The following is a 19,201-nucleotide window of genomic DNA, read 5'->3' as shown; positions in this document are numbered from 1 at the left end:
CAAACTCCACTAATAGTTGTGACAATTAATCTACATTGTGATACACAACACTGAATAGCATGTATAACAACACTCTAACCTCACAAAGTAGCACTTACTGAATATCCCAAAATCTGATCTTTTTGTCAGTATGTCCACTGATGATTGAAAACCTGCAGTGAATAAGTAGGAAAAAGACCTTTAAAACTACTTTTGTTTAGAGATAAATTCTGAAGGTTTCAACTTTTCATGCACTGAGAATTTTTATGATTCTCCATAAATCAAGCATGTATAAAATGATCACTTGCTATTTTTATCTCTAGGCACATCACTAAAACTTTTCAAGAAAGTGCATTCATCATAAGGCATTGCTGTGATGAAAATAATAGTTTATTCTTTATTTTATTGCATTGTTAATTGCTTATTTATTCCCACTTCCCCGTGAATGCATTACAACACCACTGCATAAAATTGTAGAGAGAAATACAAAAGTTTCATGATACTAGATAACTGTCAGCTTGATTTGATATTTCCAAAACACACAAACACACACACACCTGCATACTTACCTCATACTTTTTCCAACTATCAGATCGGTACAACCAGAACCAGCAAACAGTGTCTTGGGAGCTGTGTATAGCATAAATGTACACTTGCATACAACTAGTAAAAGAATCTGTTACATTGGTTGGAAGTCTAATTTAATAAATATTACTAGCCATTAACCGTCATAACATTGAAAGCCTATATAAATCATGCATCAACATTAATCACCATCCTTTTAATCACTAACATTGTTTGTTATGTCAGGCGATACATACGTGTCAAACAGTACGGTAGTACCATTTAAGTAGGGATCCCCTCAAAAGTAACACACACCACCTAAACTTCGATCTTTAAAAACCATCCTAGAGACATCTTATATGATGAAAATTACCTATATAGAATAAGCAGAGAGCACACGCCATTGGAACTCTAAAAGGTACATGCCACTGTTGAGTTTATTATTGTGGCATAAAATGATGGCAGCATGTGCTGCTTCATTTGACCTCCAACTTTGCGACTGTAGTCAGGCAGGCAGGCTGGCAGATGAAAATTCGAGTTTCAGTGATATTTAAAAAAAATCTATATCTGGTTGCCTGTGAGTATTTTTTTTGTTTTTAATGCCGTGATTGATATTATTGCACTTGTCTTTCCTTTTATCTTCAATCAGACTGGTTGTATTCTTCTTGATACCATGAAACCATATCATGGCATTAATTTTCCAGATAAATGCCTTCCTTGAGCAGCATATTTAAACAACACAAAATTATTTAAAGCACTTATGCTCAGTAGATACCTGTAGATTCAAGGCAGTGCCAATTTTATCGATCTTGGTTGATAAATGATGGGGTCCATATATCTATTTTACTTGATAATGATGACCACACACCCTTATTATTGGTCTAACGTATTTAAAATTCTAGCACAGTTAAAATAAGAAATAGTTTCATACCTACTGGTAGGTGAAGGCTGACTCAAGGTACAGTAGTCACCCTAATAGAACAGTCACACGTGTATAGCTGTATGCTATAATAAAAAAATTTAAAACTAGTATATTTGAAAATAATAAATAGTAGGGATCCAGTGATAATAAGTAGTGAAACAAGAAGATGAATGATGGTATTACAGCATAGCTTGGTGGAAAATCCCTATACTTTGGCAATGGACAAAATGATTGTTATAACAAGCCAATGTAGGGATTTTCCCTATGCTGCAATACCATTATTCATCTCTTGTTTCACTACTTTTTATTGCTTGATACCTACTAGAGTTCTAGTATTTGTTCGTTTCCATACCGCAATTAGTTTAGCCGCACCGTGATGAATCCTCGAGAATATTTGAAGAATGAACTAAAGACTGAGCTGTATGTACAGGGAACAGTGCTCCTTCAATTGAAGAATGCTCAAAGGTAGGGTAATGGCGACGCAGTGAAAATTCGAAGCGATACTCTGCCTTTGGTTCAGTGTTTATTGGTTTCTCAGATGCTCTCCCCCAGAGTTATCTTCGAGGTTAACAGCCACACTTCTTTGCGCAACAGAGCGATGCTCTTCGTGGTGAACTTGAACATCGAGTTGAACGCACGCCCTTGTGTCTGGGATAGTCTTTGCGGTTAAATGCGAAAATATACTAGCCAGTCTGTACGTTACGTGGAAAAGAAGCCATTTAACTTCTGCGCAATCATCTATTACAGGACTATACGGCGTTAGACACTCTCCTCTCTTATTATTAACTCTTGATTATGTACATAACTGGTTTACTTACAAGTGTCAACATGATGCAAGTCCCAAATCTTTAGGGTTCTATCAAGACTACCTGTAACCTAAAAAAGTGTATTATGTTTACCAATTCATTACTATCAAATCACTTATGTACCACTCTTTCTGCATCCAGAAACTTTGCACATAAAACTTTGTCACGGTGACCAGTCATTGTTTGCTGTTAAGAAAAAAGTGTATAATATACAAAATGCAATATATATATATTATGAGATAAAATAAGTCACATATATATACAAAACAAGAAAATATTCTGGTAGCTACTTCTAAAAGTCTGGTGTGATTAAACTGACTATCCACTGCTACATATTTAAGAGATTAATTTCATGATTTACAAATTACCACTTTTTTGTTGCTAAAGAAGCATAACTCAAACAAACCGCTTAAAACCACAAACACGGTGTTAACTGTTTTATGACTTGTCTACACAGGTATTTTTTACAAAATTATTGTCTTGTACGGCTCTTATTTTGTGTCCATATAAGAAGGCCATGCTTCATTAATTTTAACTTGATGTGATACACTAGTTCTGGTGCATGGCATAGAATACCTATGCTGCTGTCATTTTCCCATCATTAAAACAATTGTACATTTTGCTAGGAAAACTGCATGCTCATGCACACTGTATTTAGAATACAGTTTCACATTTAATTGGCACAAAGTATACATCTTAGAGTAAAGCTTACCTGCATGTTTGCAGAGCACTTACACTGGCTACCTTCAACATAAGATTTCTAAAATGTGGGTTCTAGCTACAGCACATGCATGAATGTACGTATGTACACACGCACACATACAGTGGCTTATTTCATGGCACATTAGTTCTTTAATTTCCAACTAATTTATTTATAGTGGGTCTTAGGTGCTTTTGTATATGCTACTATGAAGTTTTCAATTTGTAACAGAGAAGTAGTCATGCATGTACCTTTTCAGTTACTTTTACCTCACCATGTTTCTTAAATCCTAATTAACTGCACTGGAACCAAATTTTGATTGCTGAGAAGTACAAACATACATTTCAATGGTTAAAATTGGGTGCATGCCTACAACTGGCCACAGAGCAGGTGTGGGTACACACCTGTGTTCCTGGTAAGACTGTCTGTTTGTATGTCTGTACATAACCAACTCTACTTTGAAAGCATGCACTATTCTATTGTTTGCCTTTGCAGTCACTTTCAATCAATAAAAGAAAACTATATTATACTTCTTAATATCCAATAGTTACATATGCATGATCTGTACACTAATGCTTATTGCTTACCATAACATTTTGTGCTGAAACTGACCACAGTAATGCAGTTTGGTCATTGGAAGTTGCTAAAGTGTATTTCTCCTAAAAAGCATACAACAATGTAAAGACATGCAAGTGTAACTTTATCATACAGTATAATATTAGAGTTTGGGTTTTTCCTTCCCTTCAAAATCACCCAAAAAACAACCTCAATTTTCCTTTGAAACAGCTTCATAACCAAGCCTTCAGAGCTATCCCAAATCTTTCCAACAAGTTTCTATGGAATTTTTCTAATCATATGTGAATTTTCCTCTGACTGTCTAACTAACTAACTAACTAAATAACTATTGAATGAACTAAATAACTATTGAATGAACTAAATAACTAAGTGATGCCTTCAGCCAAGTATATCTCAACTAAACATCAGGCAATGCAAGAGGGTGACACACAGTCACTTGATCACAGGCTTGGGGTCAAATATATGAGTATTTGTATTTATCTGTATTTAAATACTATTTTTGAGTATTTGTATTTTGAAGTTTTGAAACAACATGTATTTGTATTTGTATTCAAATACTTCATGCAAAAACTTAAAATACTTTCTGCAAATACCTTGCTTCTGAAATTTCTGAACAAATAGAGGAAGAATCTGAATCTTCGGCTAAGAAAATAAAAATCTTTTTCAGTGATTTAATAAATGAGTCTGACTCTGTAACTGCAGATACTTCCAAGGATTTAAACACAATTGTTGAAGAGTACTTATTTTCACCCTACATACCGCAAGAAGAAAACCCACTTGTATTTTGGAAAGTAAATCAAACAAAATTTCCACCTTTAGCCAAAATGGCTTGTAGATTTCTCTGCATACCTGCAACCTCAGCACCCATAGAAAGACTGTTTAGGTTAGCGGGTAAAGTCTTTCACCCTGATCGATGCCATTTAACCAACACATGATTTGAGGAATATATGTTTATAAGATATTTATTCAATAAGTTAAGTAGCTAGCTAGTTACTAAGCTATTATGAGTGGTCAGTTGCTTTTACCAAACACTTGAAATTTTATTAGAACAATATTAAAAAAAGGTGTATACTATTGGGTGGTTGTGTAACGTGTGGTTTAGATCACAGTACAGAAGTATTTTTAAAGTATTTACATGCTATTAAAGTATTTGTATTTGAAATACATCGTGAGTATAAGTATTTGTATTTTGTATTTCATACTTTCAGAATATTTGTATTTAAAAACTTTTCAAAGTATTTGACCCCAAGCCTGCTTGATCACTGTAGAAAGATCTGTGACCTTTGGCCAAACTCCAAGTCACAAGTCAAAACCACCAAATTCGTGTTGAATCAACAGTTAAGGATAAAAATTTCCAACCCACAAAAAGTACTGAACTATTGTTGCTAAGTTGCAGGTCACAGGGAAATTTTGGTCAACAATTTGATCACAGATCTACCCACAGCATGTACCTACATTACACCCCCTTGCTACGGGCTTGATATTTTCACTGTTTGATGTCGCTTTGCACATGCATCATGGACTTGTCTTTGTCCTCCTTTGTGTCCCAGTTCTTTTCGCTGACATTGCAAAGTGTCAATTTGTGGTAGTGCAATACTGCTTCCATGTGGCTTTGCTGGTACAGTGAATTTTAGTTGGGTTTGAATTTTCCATGATCTGTGGATATTCGCACATCGATAGTTCTTTAATCTCCATAGCAACTTTAACAATGCTACTTATTTTCTGGTTATTATTGTTATATCATAATTAGAGCAATATTTTCTGACCAATTATCAGTTCCACTTTCCATTTTATTTAATAAGCCTTTCCAGTCTGGTGTTCTGCCATCTGAATGGAAAATTGCTTTTGTTACCCCTATTTATAAGAAAGGAAGCAAACATTTTGCTTGTAATTATAGACCCGTCATTCTTACATCTACAGTAGTAATGGTTATGGAATCCATTATTAAAACTAATATACTACAACATCTATACTCCAATAATTTGTTAACATGCTAATGGTGGAAACACCCTGGGGTGGTGTGCATTTGTCATATTCAAGCAGTGCACACCCCCAGTGTGCAATCCCACTTACCATATGCATGTATTTAGTATGTGTGCATACAAAGGGAAGTCATCACATGCTACCACCAAATCGACACCTTTTGCTGTCAACCAAGAAGAATGGGACACAAAGCAGGACACTGGTAAGTCCAAGAAGAATGCATTGTATGTACTGTGGTATGCCAAAAGGCACCTCTCAGGCTGAAGTGACATCAAACAGTGAAAAAATCAAGCCCGTAGCCTTTGCCATTATCGAGTTACACTTATCTGAAGGCATCAGTCTGATTCAGTCAGTCAGTTACCCAGTCAGCAGAAAATTCCATTTAATAATTTAAAAAAAAATTCCATTGCAACTTGTTGAAAGCATTTCAGGTCGATCTGAAGGCTTGTTTGGGCTTAGTTTTACCTAACCAATACTGCCTCATTGTCGTCAGGGAAAATTTAGGCTGGTGATGTTTTTTTGTGGGCCACACCTACACCTTTGTGGTCCTGTATTATATGTAGAAACAAATTATAGCCATAAACAACCTCAAACTTTTAGTTTAATCTGACTTCAAAACAACTACATATGGCCTTCGTTGTTTCACCTCGTGGGAGAAGTGTACATAACCCCTATGCCACACCCCTAGATATCTCTCCACTTTTTGTTGTATATGTTACCTGTAGTGCTCATGGTTACCTAAAAAAGATGCAAAAAATTGAATGGCAAACAAAGAATGCAGATTGAGGGTGTAATTGCATAGACGGTTGAATTTATATGAATTTGCTGGTGGTAAAAATACCATAACTTTGAAATGGAATATGCTTTGAACGTGCAACAAGTATCAACTTGTTTCTTGGACAAAGATCTTCAATTTGGCACCTAGTTTGAACAAATTGAGTGTTGTATGGGTGGTATAGAGACAAAAGTTATTATTTTAAGCATAAAATGAACTGTAGAGGACACCAAGATCAAATCTGCGATGGCTCCATATCACTTCATGGTGGGTAGGTATTGTATGCAAAGTTTCATACTTTCTTCACAAAGTGTACAATATTTTGCTATGCCGCTCTACTATGTTGTTGCTCTTAGATGTGGATAAGATCCTGCTAGGCTCCCTCAACATTTTGCTTGTGGAATGAAGTTCTGTTAATTCTCATGCCCCAAGGGTGGGTTTCCATCTATTTGTCATAATGAGATACGTGACTTGACTGCCAGTTTGCTTATCAAAGTCTGCCATGTAGCCCCATTTGCAACCATTTATTGGTGAGTAATTCATCCTTGCTTCATCAAACACCAAAGATGGTGCTTGTATAGATATTGCTGCAAATGACCTTTGGGGAGGTTGATGTGAGAAGACATATGTTGATGTAAAAGTTTAATCCAACTAACCATTCCACCAATGCTAGGGCTGTACATAGGAGACATGAAATGCATAACAAGCACTCATATGAGACTTGAATATGTGAAATAGAATATGGCTCATTTATTCCATTGATTTTCTCACTTACTGGAGGAATGGCAGATGAAGTGGAAACTGTGTTTCATAAGCACTTTGCCTCTCTCCTTTCCAACAAGTGGGATACACACTATGCTGCTGTAATGGGATGGATGAGGTGCTGCATATCTTTTTCCCTTCTACGTTCTGCCATCAGATGTTTACAAGGATCTAGATGCTAAGGGATACTTTTGTCAATCTCTAACATCACTGCCAAGTAACCTAATCCAAGCTGAAACCAGACTCTCATCATTCATGTAAATTGTTTGTTTCCTTGTATTCACTCTTTACTTTGTAATGCCACAATTAATGTTGTTCTTCTATGGAAGGATTTTAAAACCAACCATGCATGCATTGCATGTTATCACTATCTTAGATTAGCTTGCTCTTTTGATAATTAAAATATATTGGTAAGGTGAATAGTTTCAACGACTCCCACCTTCAGGAAAATGGCCACTATGTTTACATTGCTACTGGAATGAAAGAATGCTATACAGAAAATCTGAATGCCACTGTAGCTTTAATGCTTATCGTTCATATTTTCCATAGCAATTGCCAGATAGTAATATTCTTTATTTGTATCGCTGTGTTACGGGCAGAACATAGCTGGAAGACAAAGCCACTGCATTTTTCTGTAATTGATTGTCAGGGTGCATGTTCAGTCACAAAATTAATAACATGCCTGGAGTCACTCTAATGGAAATATGTGCAGATTCAGTAGTCACACTATGTTATAAGAAGGAAAAATTAGAAATATTAATTAGGGATCAAAAAATAAAAAAAAGTAGTGAGACAAGGGAATAGCAAAAAAGTTGTGAAACAAGAGAGGTTGGCTATACCTTCAGATATACTAATCCCTAATTCAGACATGGTTTATAGCCTGAAGTATAGAGATTAAATGTCCACTACTATATCTGCAGGTATAGGTAACCTGCTACTTCTTTGCTATAATACCCTTGTATTATTACTTTTTGTTTGATCCCCTACTTTATCCTTCTACTTGTAAAGGTGTTATACACATTATTATTATGGCAATACATACACACATACTAAAACACATGTACTCAACACTAACCTGATCATCAAATTCAATAGACATAATTGTACCTTTGCTTCCTATCAAAGTGTTTACTATTGAGCAATTTCCTATAATGACAAAAATGTCTGACACAGAAGAGCATGAGACATCAAACTGGTTGTATGTAAAGCACTGCAATTATTGAACTTCCATCTTGTTACAAAAAGTCAATTCACATTGTATTTCCTTTCTTAACAGGTACCTTGTGGTCAATGCATACCCACGCACTCTCTCTCTCTCTCTCTCTCTCTCTCTCACACACACACACACACACACACACACACACACACACACACACACACACACACACACACACACACACACGCGCAGACACGCAAACACACACACAGACCTGTGGTAGTATCAACACTCCATAACTTAACAAGTCTGTCTGATCCACCAGTGGCAAAGTAAGTACCTCTACTACTGAAATTACAAGCACTGATTTCTCCAACATGAGCATCCTAATGAGGGAACACACAAGTTCATTTATTTACAATGTAATGCAAACTATAGTGTAGCTAGTAGAACCTCTAAAAAGGACACCTCACAACTTGATAATTCAGGCATTTGTTCATGCTCCCATTTGCATACACATATTACATCAGGATGCTTCCTTATGGAAGACAATGCTACAGCATGGTCCAAATGTGTCCAGAAAGGAAACAATTATTAAACTGACCAAGTTACGTAAAACTAGCGATGTGTATTACAATGTCTCATGCAGTGAGTGTACCATGCCAAAAAATCTGGTCAACTTTGGTTACATGTAAATACCTTTGTCCTTTTATAAAGAAAATCTGCAAGCCATACAATTGGTCTGAGGTTCTGACAGAGCTCAGGCTAACCAAGAGACAGCTGGAACTGGCTATATGGTGTATGTGCTATTATTAGAAATGTGTCAATTCTACAATCATGTGCAATAATACAAACAAGTGTACTCTCTAAAATACTAGTGCTAAATAAAAATCAGTATTATAGTGATACATGGTGTGTGCATGTGTTAAGTGTCAATGTCGTAGTATATGTTATAGCGCACAGCTCTGTTGATTAAAAATCACCCATATGTACTGTAAATATTTATCATCATTTTAGCTGGTCTTGAGAATTTACTCGCCCATAAAAACAAGTTGATGTTGTGCTACTTCTAAAAACCAGGCGCCATGCAGCTAGCTAACTCATCTGGAATAACTATAGACAGTATATACTACTATGAATTAACCAACTATGTATTACTACTTTACAATAGGGTAGTTTGGGTTGTGCAATAATATAATTAGCTATTTCTCGTATTTCGTAATTCATGAAATATTCGTAATTCATTCAATTACGTTGCTATGCACTGCTAAGGAAGCATTTGTTAAATAAACCACTTTTACCAACATATTACACACAAAACTATCTTCTAAACTGTTTTATAGTGTGACTAACGTGTTTTTTCCCACAAATTCTCTCGACAAAGCCTCAAAGCTGCTCTTCATTTTCGTTCGCGTACGTAAGGGATACGCCCCCTTTCAACTCGAAGCGATAGGCTATTCCTGGCAGTGTACGAGGCCTGCACCGTTGTTTTTCAGTTGCTAAATGCCTGAAAACCTCAAGGGGAAGGTAGTCTGAGGAAAGTCACCACACCCGTATTTCAGTCCGCTGAAAAGAAACCACCTCAGAGCAAAGTTCACCTGTGCAAAAGTTTAATACAGACTTCATTTCACTTTTACTTCTTACGTAAAAGCTGCTTTTACCGTTATGAAATGGTTTTGCTCACGTGGGTGCGTACGGACAAACATAGGTAGATAGGTACATAGGTACATAGGTAGATAGGTAGATAGGTAGATAGATAGGTACACACACACACACACACACTTTTACGGAAACAATTACAGTAAACCAGGCGCACGCCCACAGCGGGCCTTTGGCCGGCTGTGGGCGTGCGCCTGGTTTAATAATGGTGTTCACATTATAATACAGCTTAGCAGTCACCTTCATAACAAAGCTTTGTAGCTCAAGAACTTGTCTGACAAATTTACTCTCACAATAAAATGATATAAAATCGGTTGTTGGGTACTTTGATAGTGGATACTGTGGCAGATAGCAGGGGCAGTGGAGGAGGCCAAAGAGTGAGGGGGCCAGGCCAGCTATAAGTTGAAGACCAAAAAAAAAAAGGTCACAACTTGCTGACAATAGCTGCTCCCCACCAATTCCATCTCCTTATTTATAACTACACATACGTAGCTAAGTAATTTGCTACACTGCTTCTCTGAATACTGTGACTGCTCTATTACTATTAGAGTATCCAGATCCTGACTGTTCTATTAGAGTATCTCGATCTTTTCTTGCAAACAGTCTCCACCGCCTATGGCAGATAGGGAAATGTTGTAAAATGTGTGAAGATTTTGTAGGCTTTGTTTCAAGCACCAACATTTCAAAACTGGTATTTTTCAGTACTTGGACTTGGAAATAGATGACTGGTTTTGTCAGTCTTGGTCATACAATATGTATACATATGAAATCTTTCACTTATTAATAAGTGGGGATCTGCAAGAATTCTACTAAAAACTTGCATAATTACACATGATTAATAAGTTTGAGCTCTGCTTTTCCCGCACAATATGTGTTACTTATATATAACTTACTAGTGAGTTAATAGCATTCTTAGGACACACTGATGGTAGGGTAGCATCTCCAACAACCTCTTTGCCAGTTGTGTTACTAGGCTTTTTCTTCGTTGTTTTACTCCTGTATATCAGATTGAGCAGAAAACAATAGGTCAGGCATTTAATGAGGTAATCACAGCAATTAATAAACAAAAATAACCAGGAAAGTTAAAGTGAAAGCACCTTAATACATGTATATACCATGCATTTAACTTCAGCTATTGAACTGTGTATGTAACAGTTACGTAGCTGCTAAAAAAATAATCATGAATTGAAAATGTATACCAATAGCCAGACCATGCAGTAATTAGTAATTTCACAGTGCCCATAATCAACACAAAGCACTCCGTGCACCAATATTGCTACCAATAGATTTGCATGGCAAGATTACAATGCATCTTCATCACCAATTACAATGTCACCTTGCTTCTACAAAACACTAAGCAATAAGAAACCATCTAAGTGTGCATGTTGAGATGCAGTACAGTAGACTCTCAGTTATCCAACCTCCATTTACCCAAAATTGGAAGTGGCTGTTCTGTTTGAATATTCTGAGTACAGGTGTATGTTCTATTAGAGTATTTCAATGGAAGTCTATATACGTATAAATGCATGGCTACATATCCAAACAATTTACTTGTCTGTACGCTTTTGCCATTGCCTGAGATCATTGATGGCTCCACTGTACTTGTGACATGGTTTTGGTAGTTCTTAGTCTTTTTATAGCACCATGGTGCAATACACTCTTTGACTACTAAAATTTTGACTAGAAGCTTTGTTTATCTCCTTGTCTTCCTTCAGTGCTACAATTTTTGTATATGCATGTAAATGTATTTAATTACACAACCTTGGTTTGTGTACTCTTTACCTAAAATTAATTGAAATTCATAGGAACATTGTTCAGTGATGGAGTACATAATACAAGGGCGGATTTAGGGGGGGTGCTTGGGGTGCTGAAGCACCTCCCCTCCAAAATTTTACAATGAGCAAGTTAGGAAGCTTTTAGAAGCTGTACAGCAGGTGCAGCTGCATTTTATACACATGCATGGGCAATGAAAAGATGGAAAGAGCAAGAAGAATAGCTAATCTTATCCAAGAATTACTAAGAGGGGTTCAAAATTATACTTCTGGAGTAAGTCTTACCTTAGAAGTTGCTAAATCCGAAATACTCTAATAGAACAGTCAACTACTCTAATAGAACATCTAACATTAAAACTATAATAATTATTTTCAAGAAGTTACCAGAGTGTAAGCTGAAATTAAACCTATTCTTCTAGACCTGTGCACTGCTACCCTCACCATTGTACCAAACATCCTGTCATATACCAATCACTTCAGGTAAAAGATTTATACCTTTAATGTACTATAAATTGTATAAAACATCATCAATTGAAAAAGAACTTTTCTGTCAAACAGTTTAAGTTTTTTAGGCTCTGCTACAAACTTGATTCTTGGGTTGAAATTCTTCTCTTGCAAGTAAAACAGTAGTCATATATAATAGTGAATTTCTTAGCTTTTATAAAGTTTACAAGGCTGAAACATCTGAGAACTGTTCATTTTTGTTTCCCTTACTTGATCAAATCCCATGCTACATGTGTATAAATCTAGCAGCTTTGGAGTTTGCACTATCAAATCCCTTGAAGCTCAACTTTAAGCTTAAATGATACTGCAGCATTTATGTTGTCATGATCATTGTGTGCTAAAAAGGGGTTAGTTGTGGCCAAAAACTAGTTGTATTTGTAGACTAGTTGTAAAACAATTTTAATGATGGATGGATCCATCATTTTAAAAGTTAGATTGAAATAGCAACCTGCACTTCAGAACAGTGGCTACATATGAAGTAGATCCAATCTGTGTTTAAAATATTCTCCTTGACCTTGCATTCAATAAACTATACTGTCTATACACTCTTTATTCTCTTTGACGAGCCACTATCATACATTTTCTTAAAATCCAATAACAAGAAACAGTGTATAGTTCTATTTTTAAATTAAAATTACTTCCAACTGAACTCCTTCAATTGCAAATTAAAATTACTTCCACCTGAACTCATTTATCTTGTACCCACATTTGGTTAAAAATAGCTTCTAGATTTAATCTTGTGATAGCCATTTTCCAAAAATTTCCAGGGGTCCAGAGTATATATGCCCCAGATCTAGAGCCCCTCTAGCTGGAGAATTATATACAGCTGAGTGCACATGCACTTTATACACTGGTGAGTCAGTCTACTTGTCCTCTCCACTCCCACTTACTCTCTCTACTGTTTGGACAGCTAGTGTAGTTTGTACAGCTGCTGATACCCATATGTTTCCACTACTAGTTTTTTAAGATGTTAGTCTAAGATTGAATTTTAGCTACATGGCTGCACCCTTTAGTTAGATTGACAAGCTGTAGGAGAATAATGGTATCATATTAACAAAGTGACATCATTTTCACTCAAAATTGCTACCAAATTCAATCTCAATAGGCCAAATTTGCAAAATGTTCCTGAGGGGGCATGCCCCCAGACCCCCTAGATAGAGCATGCTCTACATGCTGAGTGTGTTTCTCACACTAATTGTATCAACTACCTTGCTACATATATAAATGTCCATGTTAGCACCCCCCCCTTCTGAAATCCTAGATCCGCCCCTGTAATATACTGCACAATGAAGGTAAATTATTTCATTTTCCTCCATAAGTACTAGTTGAGTTGAGCCCTCAAAAATGGTAATTTTAATAACTCATGGTGAAATTACTTGAAGTTTGGCTCATTTGTAGTGAGTGTACACTGCTTGACCGCTAAAAATATTTTAATTCAAATGTCAGAGTTTTCACCATACAGGAAGCCATAAATGAGAAGCCACAAATGCATTGTCCTTTACAACCCTTTTCTGGCTTGTAACGGAGCCAAACCACATGAGTCTGCTCTTTATACCTTCACTGTCACCTTTAATCATTTGTTTTCTCACTCATCATGTACATAATATTATATACCTAAATGGACAGTAATAGTTCCTCATTTTAGGGCTATATGTCCTACTAGTACTCTACCATAGTTGTACCATCTAAAGGTATCTAAGTAGCTTGCGAATCAAAGTCAGGCTAGGGATGGATTTTTCAAACCCCGTTTGCCCCATTTCACTTTAGTCAACAATTTTACTTAGCTCCCTTGGCTCGTGGTAACACCTCGTACAGGCTTTGCCTCAAGTGTTCTCCCTACAGTGCCTAACTGGTAAAGCAGATAAAGCAAACAAACAATATCGGTCAATGTTGTTTTCTATTTCCTACCATATTGTGGGATCTAGAAAAGGTTGCTTGAATGAATGCGCAGAGTGACAGAGAGAAGAGAAGAAAAAATGTTGCATGAAAAATACACTTGTAGACAAAAAGCACACAGGAATAGAAAATAAATAGCTCTATGAAACAATCAAAATTAGTACACATCGTACACTGTATGTGTTTTAATGACTAAACATTTTGTAGGTTAGTTATAACAACCAGCTAAAAGGCACGAGTCAGTTGAATAGCATAAGAGTTATGATTGTGGTTTACAAAAACGTAGAATTTATTCAGTATTACCCCTTTGAAGGAGCAGTCTGCATAAAAAACAAATTCCTAGACAATAAATGCTTTATTTGGCAAAAACTGCTTTAGGATCTTGCAATAAATTCATTTCAGAATAGATATAAATTATTGGTATAACACATACGTACTACATAATATATATATATATACACTGTATATGTTGTTTGATTAACATACTTCTCATATGACTGAATTGTTTCCTCTGCTGGTACAGTTCTCGTATCTAAGCTCTGCAGCAACAAATATACCTTTAGCTACAAAAACTATTTGATTCTCATATGTGGATAGAATTTTCTTCATTGTGTATAATGGTATGGATGATATGATTAAAGTCAAAGTTACTGATGAGCCAATGACGCTTTGAAAATACTAAATGCTCTGCTTAAAGATCAAGCCTATTATGCTTTTATTGTGATGGAAAGATGATTGTTACATTGTAGTGTATCAATATTATCAGACTTTACTATTAGAGTAAGTGACTGATCTTTTTAGAGTATCCTGATCTCATGTAAGGTGCTAATTAACCAGTCTAGACATGTTATTACTTGTTCTCAACTGCATAATGCATAGTATGTTTATTATTTGCTCCCTTTCAGATGTGCGCATTGTGCATTTATTTTAAACATTACAAAAACTGTCCTAATATGTATACTGGATGCTTTTGCTAGTTTATTATGCTCAAAATTACATTGGTTAACTGCTAATTGGTACTATAGTTATCACTACAATATTTAGTTCAACAAGTTGATTTGATAAGCTTTTGAAAATTATTACCACAGTTTACTGTGTATTCTGGGGTCACTAAACAATGGAAGAACCTTGTAGGATACAAAGAAACACAAGAAAATGTATTGAGCAAATAATGTCAATTAAGTCTAGGAATTCAGTAAAAAAATACTACAATGTGAGGTATATTTGTATACATACGTATTATGCTTACCATTTTATCTCCTTCCTGGTTACTTTGTTCAGCATTACTAAGTATCATCTGCAGTGCTTCATACTCCTCTCTAAATTTCTGTCATTATACAACATTTTGGACATTAATTATAATTTTTGCATGTATGTGGGTGTTCATTTTGTATTCGTGTGTATGTGTCTGTGTATGCATGTGTGTGTGTGTGTGCGTGCGCGCGCGCGTGTGTGTGTGTGCGTGTGTGTGTGTATGTGTCTGTGTGATTCTGTATATACATGTGTATGTGTGCGTGCGTGTGCATGTGCATGTGCGTGTGCGTGTGTGTGTGTGCGTGTATGTGTCTGTGTCTGTCTGTATATGCATGTGTATGTGTGCGTGCATGTGTGTGTGTGCGTGTGTGTGTGTATGTGTGTGGGTGTAGTTTGTATGTGTATGTGTGACAAAGTCACCTGTTGTTTACAATCCATTTCCTTTACTGCATCCTGTAATCGTCTGTTTTGCGCCTTCAACAAATCTACATTGCCTTTTCCTTCAACGGCTCTTAAAGACATAATGAACAACTATTATTAACATGATGGGCACAAACCCACAGCCAGCTGTGACTGGTGCATTTCTGACTTCAAAGATAAAGATGACAGAACTCAGTACATTCTAACATGATAGGGTAAGTAAGTATGTACTAATGTTAGTTATATGTATGTACATTTGAGCATTGGAAATACTGTGCAAAAAATATATCATGAAACTGAAATGAATTTTTAATATATTGTCATAATTCATGCACATTCCCTGAAAGGAATTTGGCGCATTCCTTTACATAAATTCAATGAATAACACGAACTGAAATCCTATACAAAATGCTTGGAATCCCATGGAATCCAAGTGGAATTTGGCAAATGGAACCTTCAAAATCATAGATTTTTCTGTATATTTCTGCATACTTTCTTCATTAATGATACGTAATTCTGAAACCAATTTTAAGCCCAAAACGTTGATATTTACAAGCTGGAATTTTAATTCAAAATCTAGAATCCTATGGGATTTGGAAAATCATACAAGGATTTTAGTCCCTTGGGGTTTATGGTATAAGATGCTCTAAATTACTGACGCTTACTTGGTATCAGCTGATTTTAATTTATCACATAAATCTTTAGTGAGCCCAGTAGCCTTCTCTAGTAACTAAATGCAAGTATAGGTACATACCAGTGAATCAAATCTATACAGCAATGTGTGTACCCACACACATACACGCACGCACGCACGCACGCACGCACGCACACACACACAACACACACACCCACTCACACACGCACGCACACATGCACACACACATTGACATACATATGTACAGTATATGCTGCATGGCATATCTAAAAAACTGCTACTCACATTTTGGGTCTCCTTCACACTTTCAATTATCTCATTTGTTATCTCCATTACATTGCTCTTTTTGTCAACAAGGTGGTGTTCCAAACTATTTATGCTCTTGTGACCTTGTGTTAAGTCTCCACTACTTGGTTCACTTTCTACTCTGAAGAATTAAATACAGTATAATTATTATACAATAAACGTAATACATAGAACATGAACAAAGTTTTAACTGTCTTCATAGGATTAGAAGAGCATGTATACTATTCCAAGTTAAAAATTGTAACAATTAAAAGTCCACATTTAAATTCATCACAAATATACAAAGTAACAGAATCAGATCCAGAAGCCAGCAAGAGGAGTACTTTTCTTGGACCATCATACAGTAGTACTGTATAGTAGGGACATCAAATGTGTGGGCGTGGCCCATGATATAATATAACCCAAAAACCTGCTTTGAGTTTTTCTCACAACAACATGACAGTATTGGTTAGGTAAAATCAAACCCAAAAGTGTCTTCAGCTTGGCCCGAAACATTTCCATCAAATTGCTACAAAATTTTAAAAACAAAATATATTAAACAGAATTTTCTAATGCCTGCCCGCCCGACTGCCCACCTGCCTGCCTGATGCGTTCAGTCAAGCACAGCGGAATTCTTTCACAGAAACATTTTTTTGGTATATTGATAAATGTACAATGCTTGCGCTATTGTCTTACCTTTTGTCCTTCTGTACCATGGCCATCAGTCAAGGTTCTAACAATGAGTGTTAATAGACTACAGTATGGCTCCCATCTACCAGTGTATATTACATCAAACTATTTGAATGCACCTGGTTGTTGCACCAAACTATTTGAACACACGTGGCTCATTGGTTTTCAAAGTTGGTAGTTGATATCGATCAGTGAGAGCAACTCGCGGTGAACTAGCAACGTGTAAGTCAATAAATATAGTTTAGTAACAATGTTAAAACTGAGTCGGGTCATCCAGGTCCCACTTTACAGATTATACGGGTCTGACCCCACAATAAAGCCTGCATGCTGAATTAAATGTGGATGTGTTACTACATGTTATAGTGTAGCCCTGCTTCTTTTGTGAGCCATGCCCACTTAATGTTTAGTTACGCTACCACTCACCTATTTACGTGCTCTGTTCCTCGGATCTTCATTCTTCACATCCAGCAATCCATTGATTGAGGAGGGGGTTTGGTAAGTGCCAGGGGGACTCATCTGCCATGGTATATGGCCTAGGCAAGGTTATGTAATTCCAGCGGGGCCAAAGTAGGAAGTACTTTTGGTTTATTGATGCTTGGGTAATGAAAGAGTTTAGAGCAGAGAAGCGTCTCTGTCCTAAACTCTTTACAATAGAGGCCATAGGTAGGTCATGATATGTATTATGTATATCGTGATCTACCCCCCAAGCATCAAGGTTATTTATTTAGACCGTGTAATGTGCAGAAATGATGATGGTGGCAACGTCTAGTAATATGCAAGATAAGCTATGCTTGCAGCATACAGAAGATGATGATGATGTGCAGGCTGAGCAACGGTGACATACAAAACAAGCAGTGGCAGTGACATACGTTGGTATACGGACAAGCAATGGTGACGACATACATATCAAGCATGACAACGTAAACATTAGGAAGACATAACGTACACGCAAACTAACATGCAACTAACAACCCAATGGTGTGCCCCGTACCAATTGCCTGGCAAAGTTGTGGAACACATCCTAACCATAGAACTACAGATATATGACGAAGACACTGTATCGTGTACACATTAGAGCAAGCACTGTGTTTCGAAACAATTCCTGTTGAAGATGTATAGGTTGAAGTATCCTTTAGTGACAATAAAATGGACTTTTCTTTGGGACTATTATAAGACTCGAGGGGTATGGTGTGCAAGAAGCTGGCACAACGCCATGAAACTACTATGCAAAGTTCTAATATGTACTTGGCTGCTTTTCAACATACAATTTATGATAACCATGTGTTTGTGTTGTTGTTTTTACAAAGCAACTCTTATTATTTCACATTTTACTGGGGGTGTACCAATAGAGAAATTTCTGAACCGATCCAATATAAAGCGATATACTGAGTCAGAACACCGATACCGACCCAATATAATAAAGTGCAGCTATACATTTAGATTAGAGGAAACTGAGAAACTTTAACTTGCCATAAGATACACTTAGTAAGTAGTTCCAAGTGCTAACAATCACTGCCAATGGTTGATTGTCTGTGGTGGTGTGGCCTCAATTGACAGCCCCAATTAACAGCCGAGGCCGTGAGGCACCCACAAGTTTATTTATTTTTTATTATTATTATTATTTAGTGCGTGCTCCCACCAAGATAAGTCCAAATCACTCCGTATTTTTAATGGCTTGTAGCAGGAGCTTACAAGCGCCGAAGGCGCGAAGGAGCGCGACACTAGTGGTTCCAACATTTGACTAATTACTTAAACCTCAGTCCATGTAGGGCATTCATCCTATATTCGCTGCTACTCAGTGGTTTATTGCATCATCACTTTTAAGCTGTTAATTTTCAAAGGA

General features: G+C 36.5%; 1 protein-coding gene across 2 annotated transcripts in view; it reads right to left on the bottom strand.

Annotated features, from left to right (window-relative positions):
- LOC136266494 (autophagy-related protein 16-1-like) overlaps positions 1-19,201 on the bottom strand; it is a 72,063-nt gene that overhangs the window by 19,179 nt on the left and 33,683 nt on the right. For both annotated transcript variants that reach the window (XM_066061509.1, XM_066061511.1), the window contains 13 exons: positions 16,669-16,810; positions 16,394-16,458; positions 15,729-15,819; positions 15,304-15,381; positions 14,541-14,593; positions 10,776-10,878; positions 8,498-8,609; positions 8,143-8,213; positions 3,559-3,630; positions 2,395-2,457; positions 2,284-2,341; positions 549-609; positions 99-152 (listed from right to left, as the gene is read on the bottom strand). In XM_066061509.1, the coding sequence (XP_065917581.1) occupies positions 99-152; positions 549-609; positions 2,284-2,341; positions 2,395-2,457; positions 3,559-3,630; positions 8,143-8,213; positions 8,498-8,609; positions 10,776-10,878; positions 14,541-14,593; positions 15,304-15,381; positions 15,729-15,819; positions 16,394-16,458; positions 16,669-16,810 (1,023 nt within the window). The remainder of the gene's footprint in view (positions 1-98; positions 153-548; positions 610-2,283; positions 2,342-2,394; positions 2,458-3,558; positions 3,631-8,142; positions 8,214-8,497; positions 8,610-10,775; positions 10,879-14,540; positions 14,594-15,303; positions 15,382-15,728; positions 15,820-16,393; positions 16,459-16,668; positions 16,811-19,201) is intronic.

Source organism: Dysidea avara, chromosome 9 (assembly GCF_963678975.1).
Source record: "Dysidea avara chromosome 9, odDysAvar1.4, whole genome shotgun sequence".
In the NCBI taxonomy this organism is placed as follows: domain Eukaryota; kingdom Metazoa; phylum Porifera; class Demospongiae; order Dictyoceratida; family Dysideidae; genus Dysidea; species Dysidea avara.
This window is presented reverse-complemented; position numbering and strand designations above follow the sequence as displayed.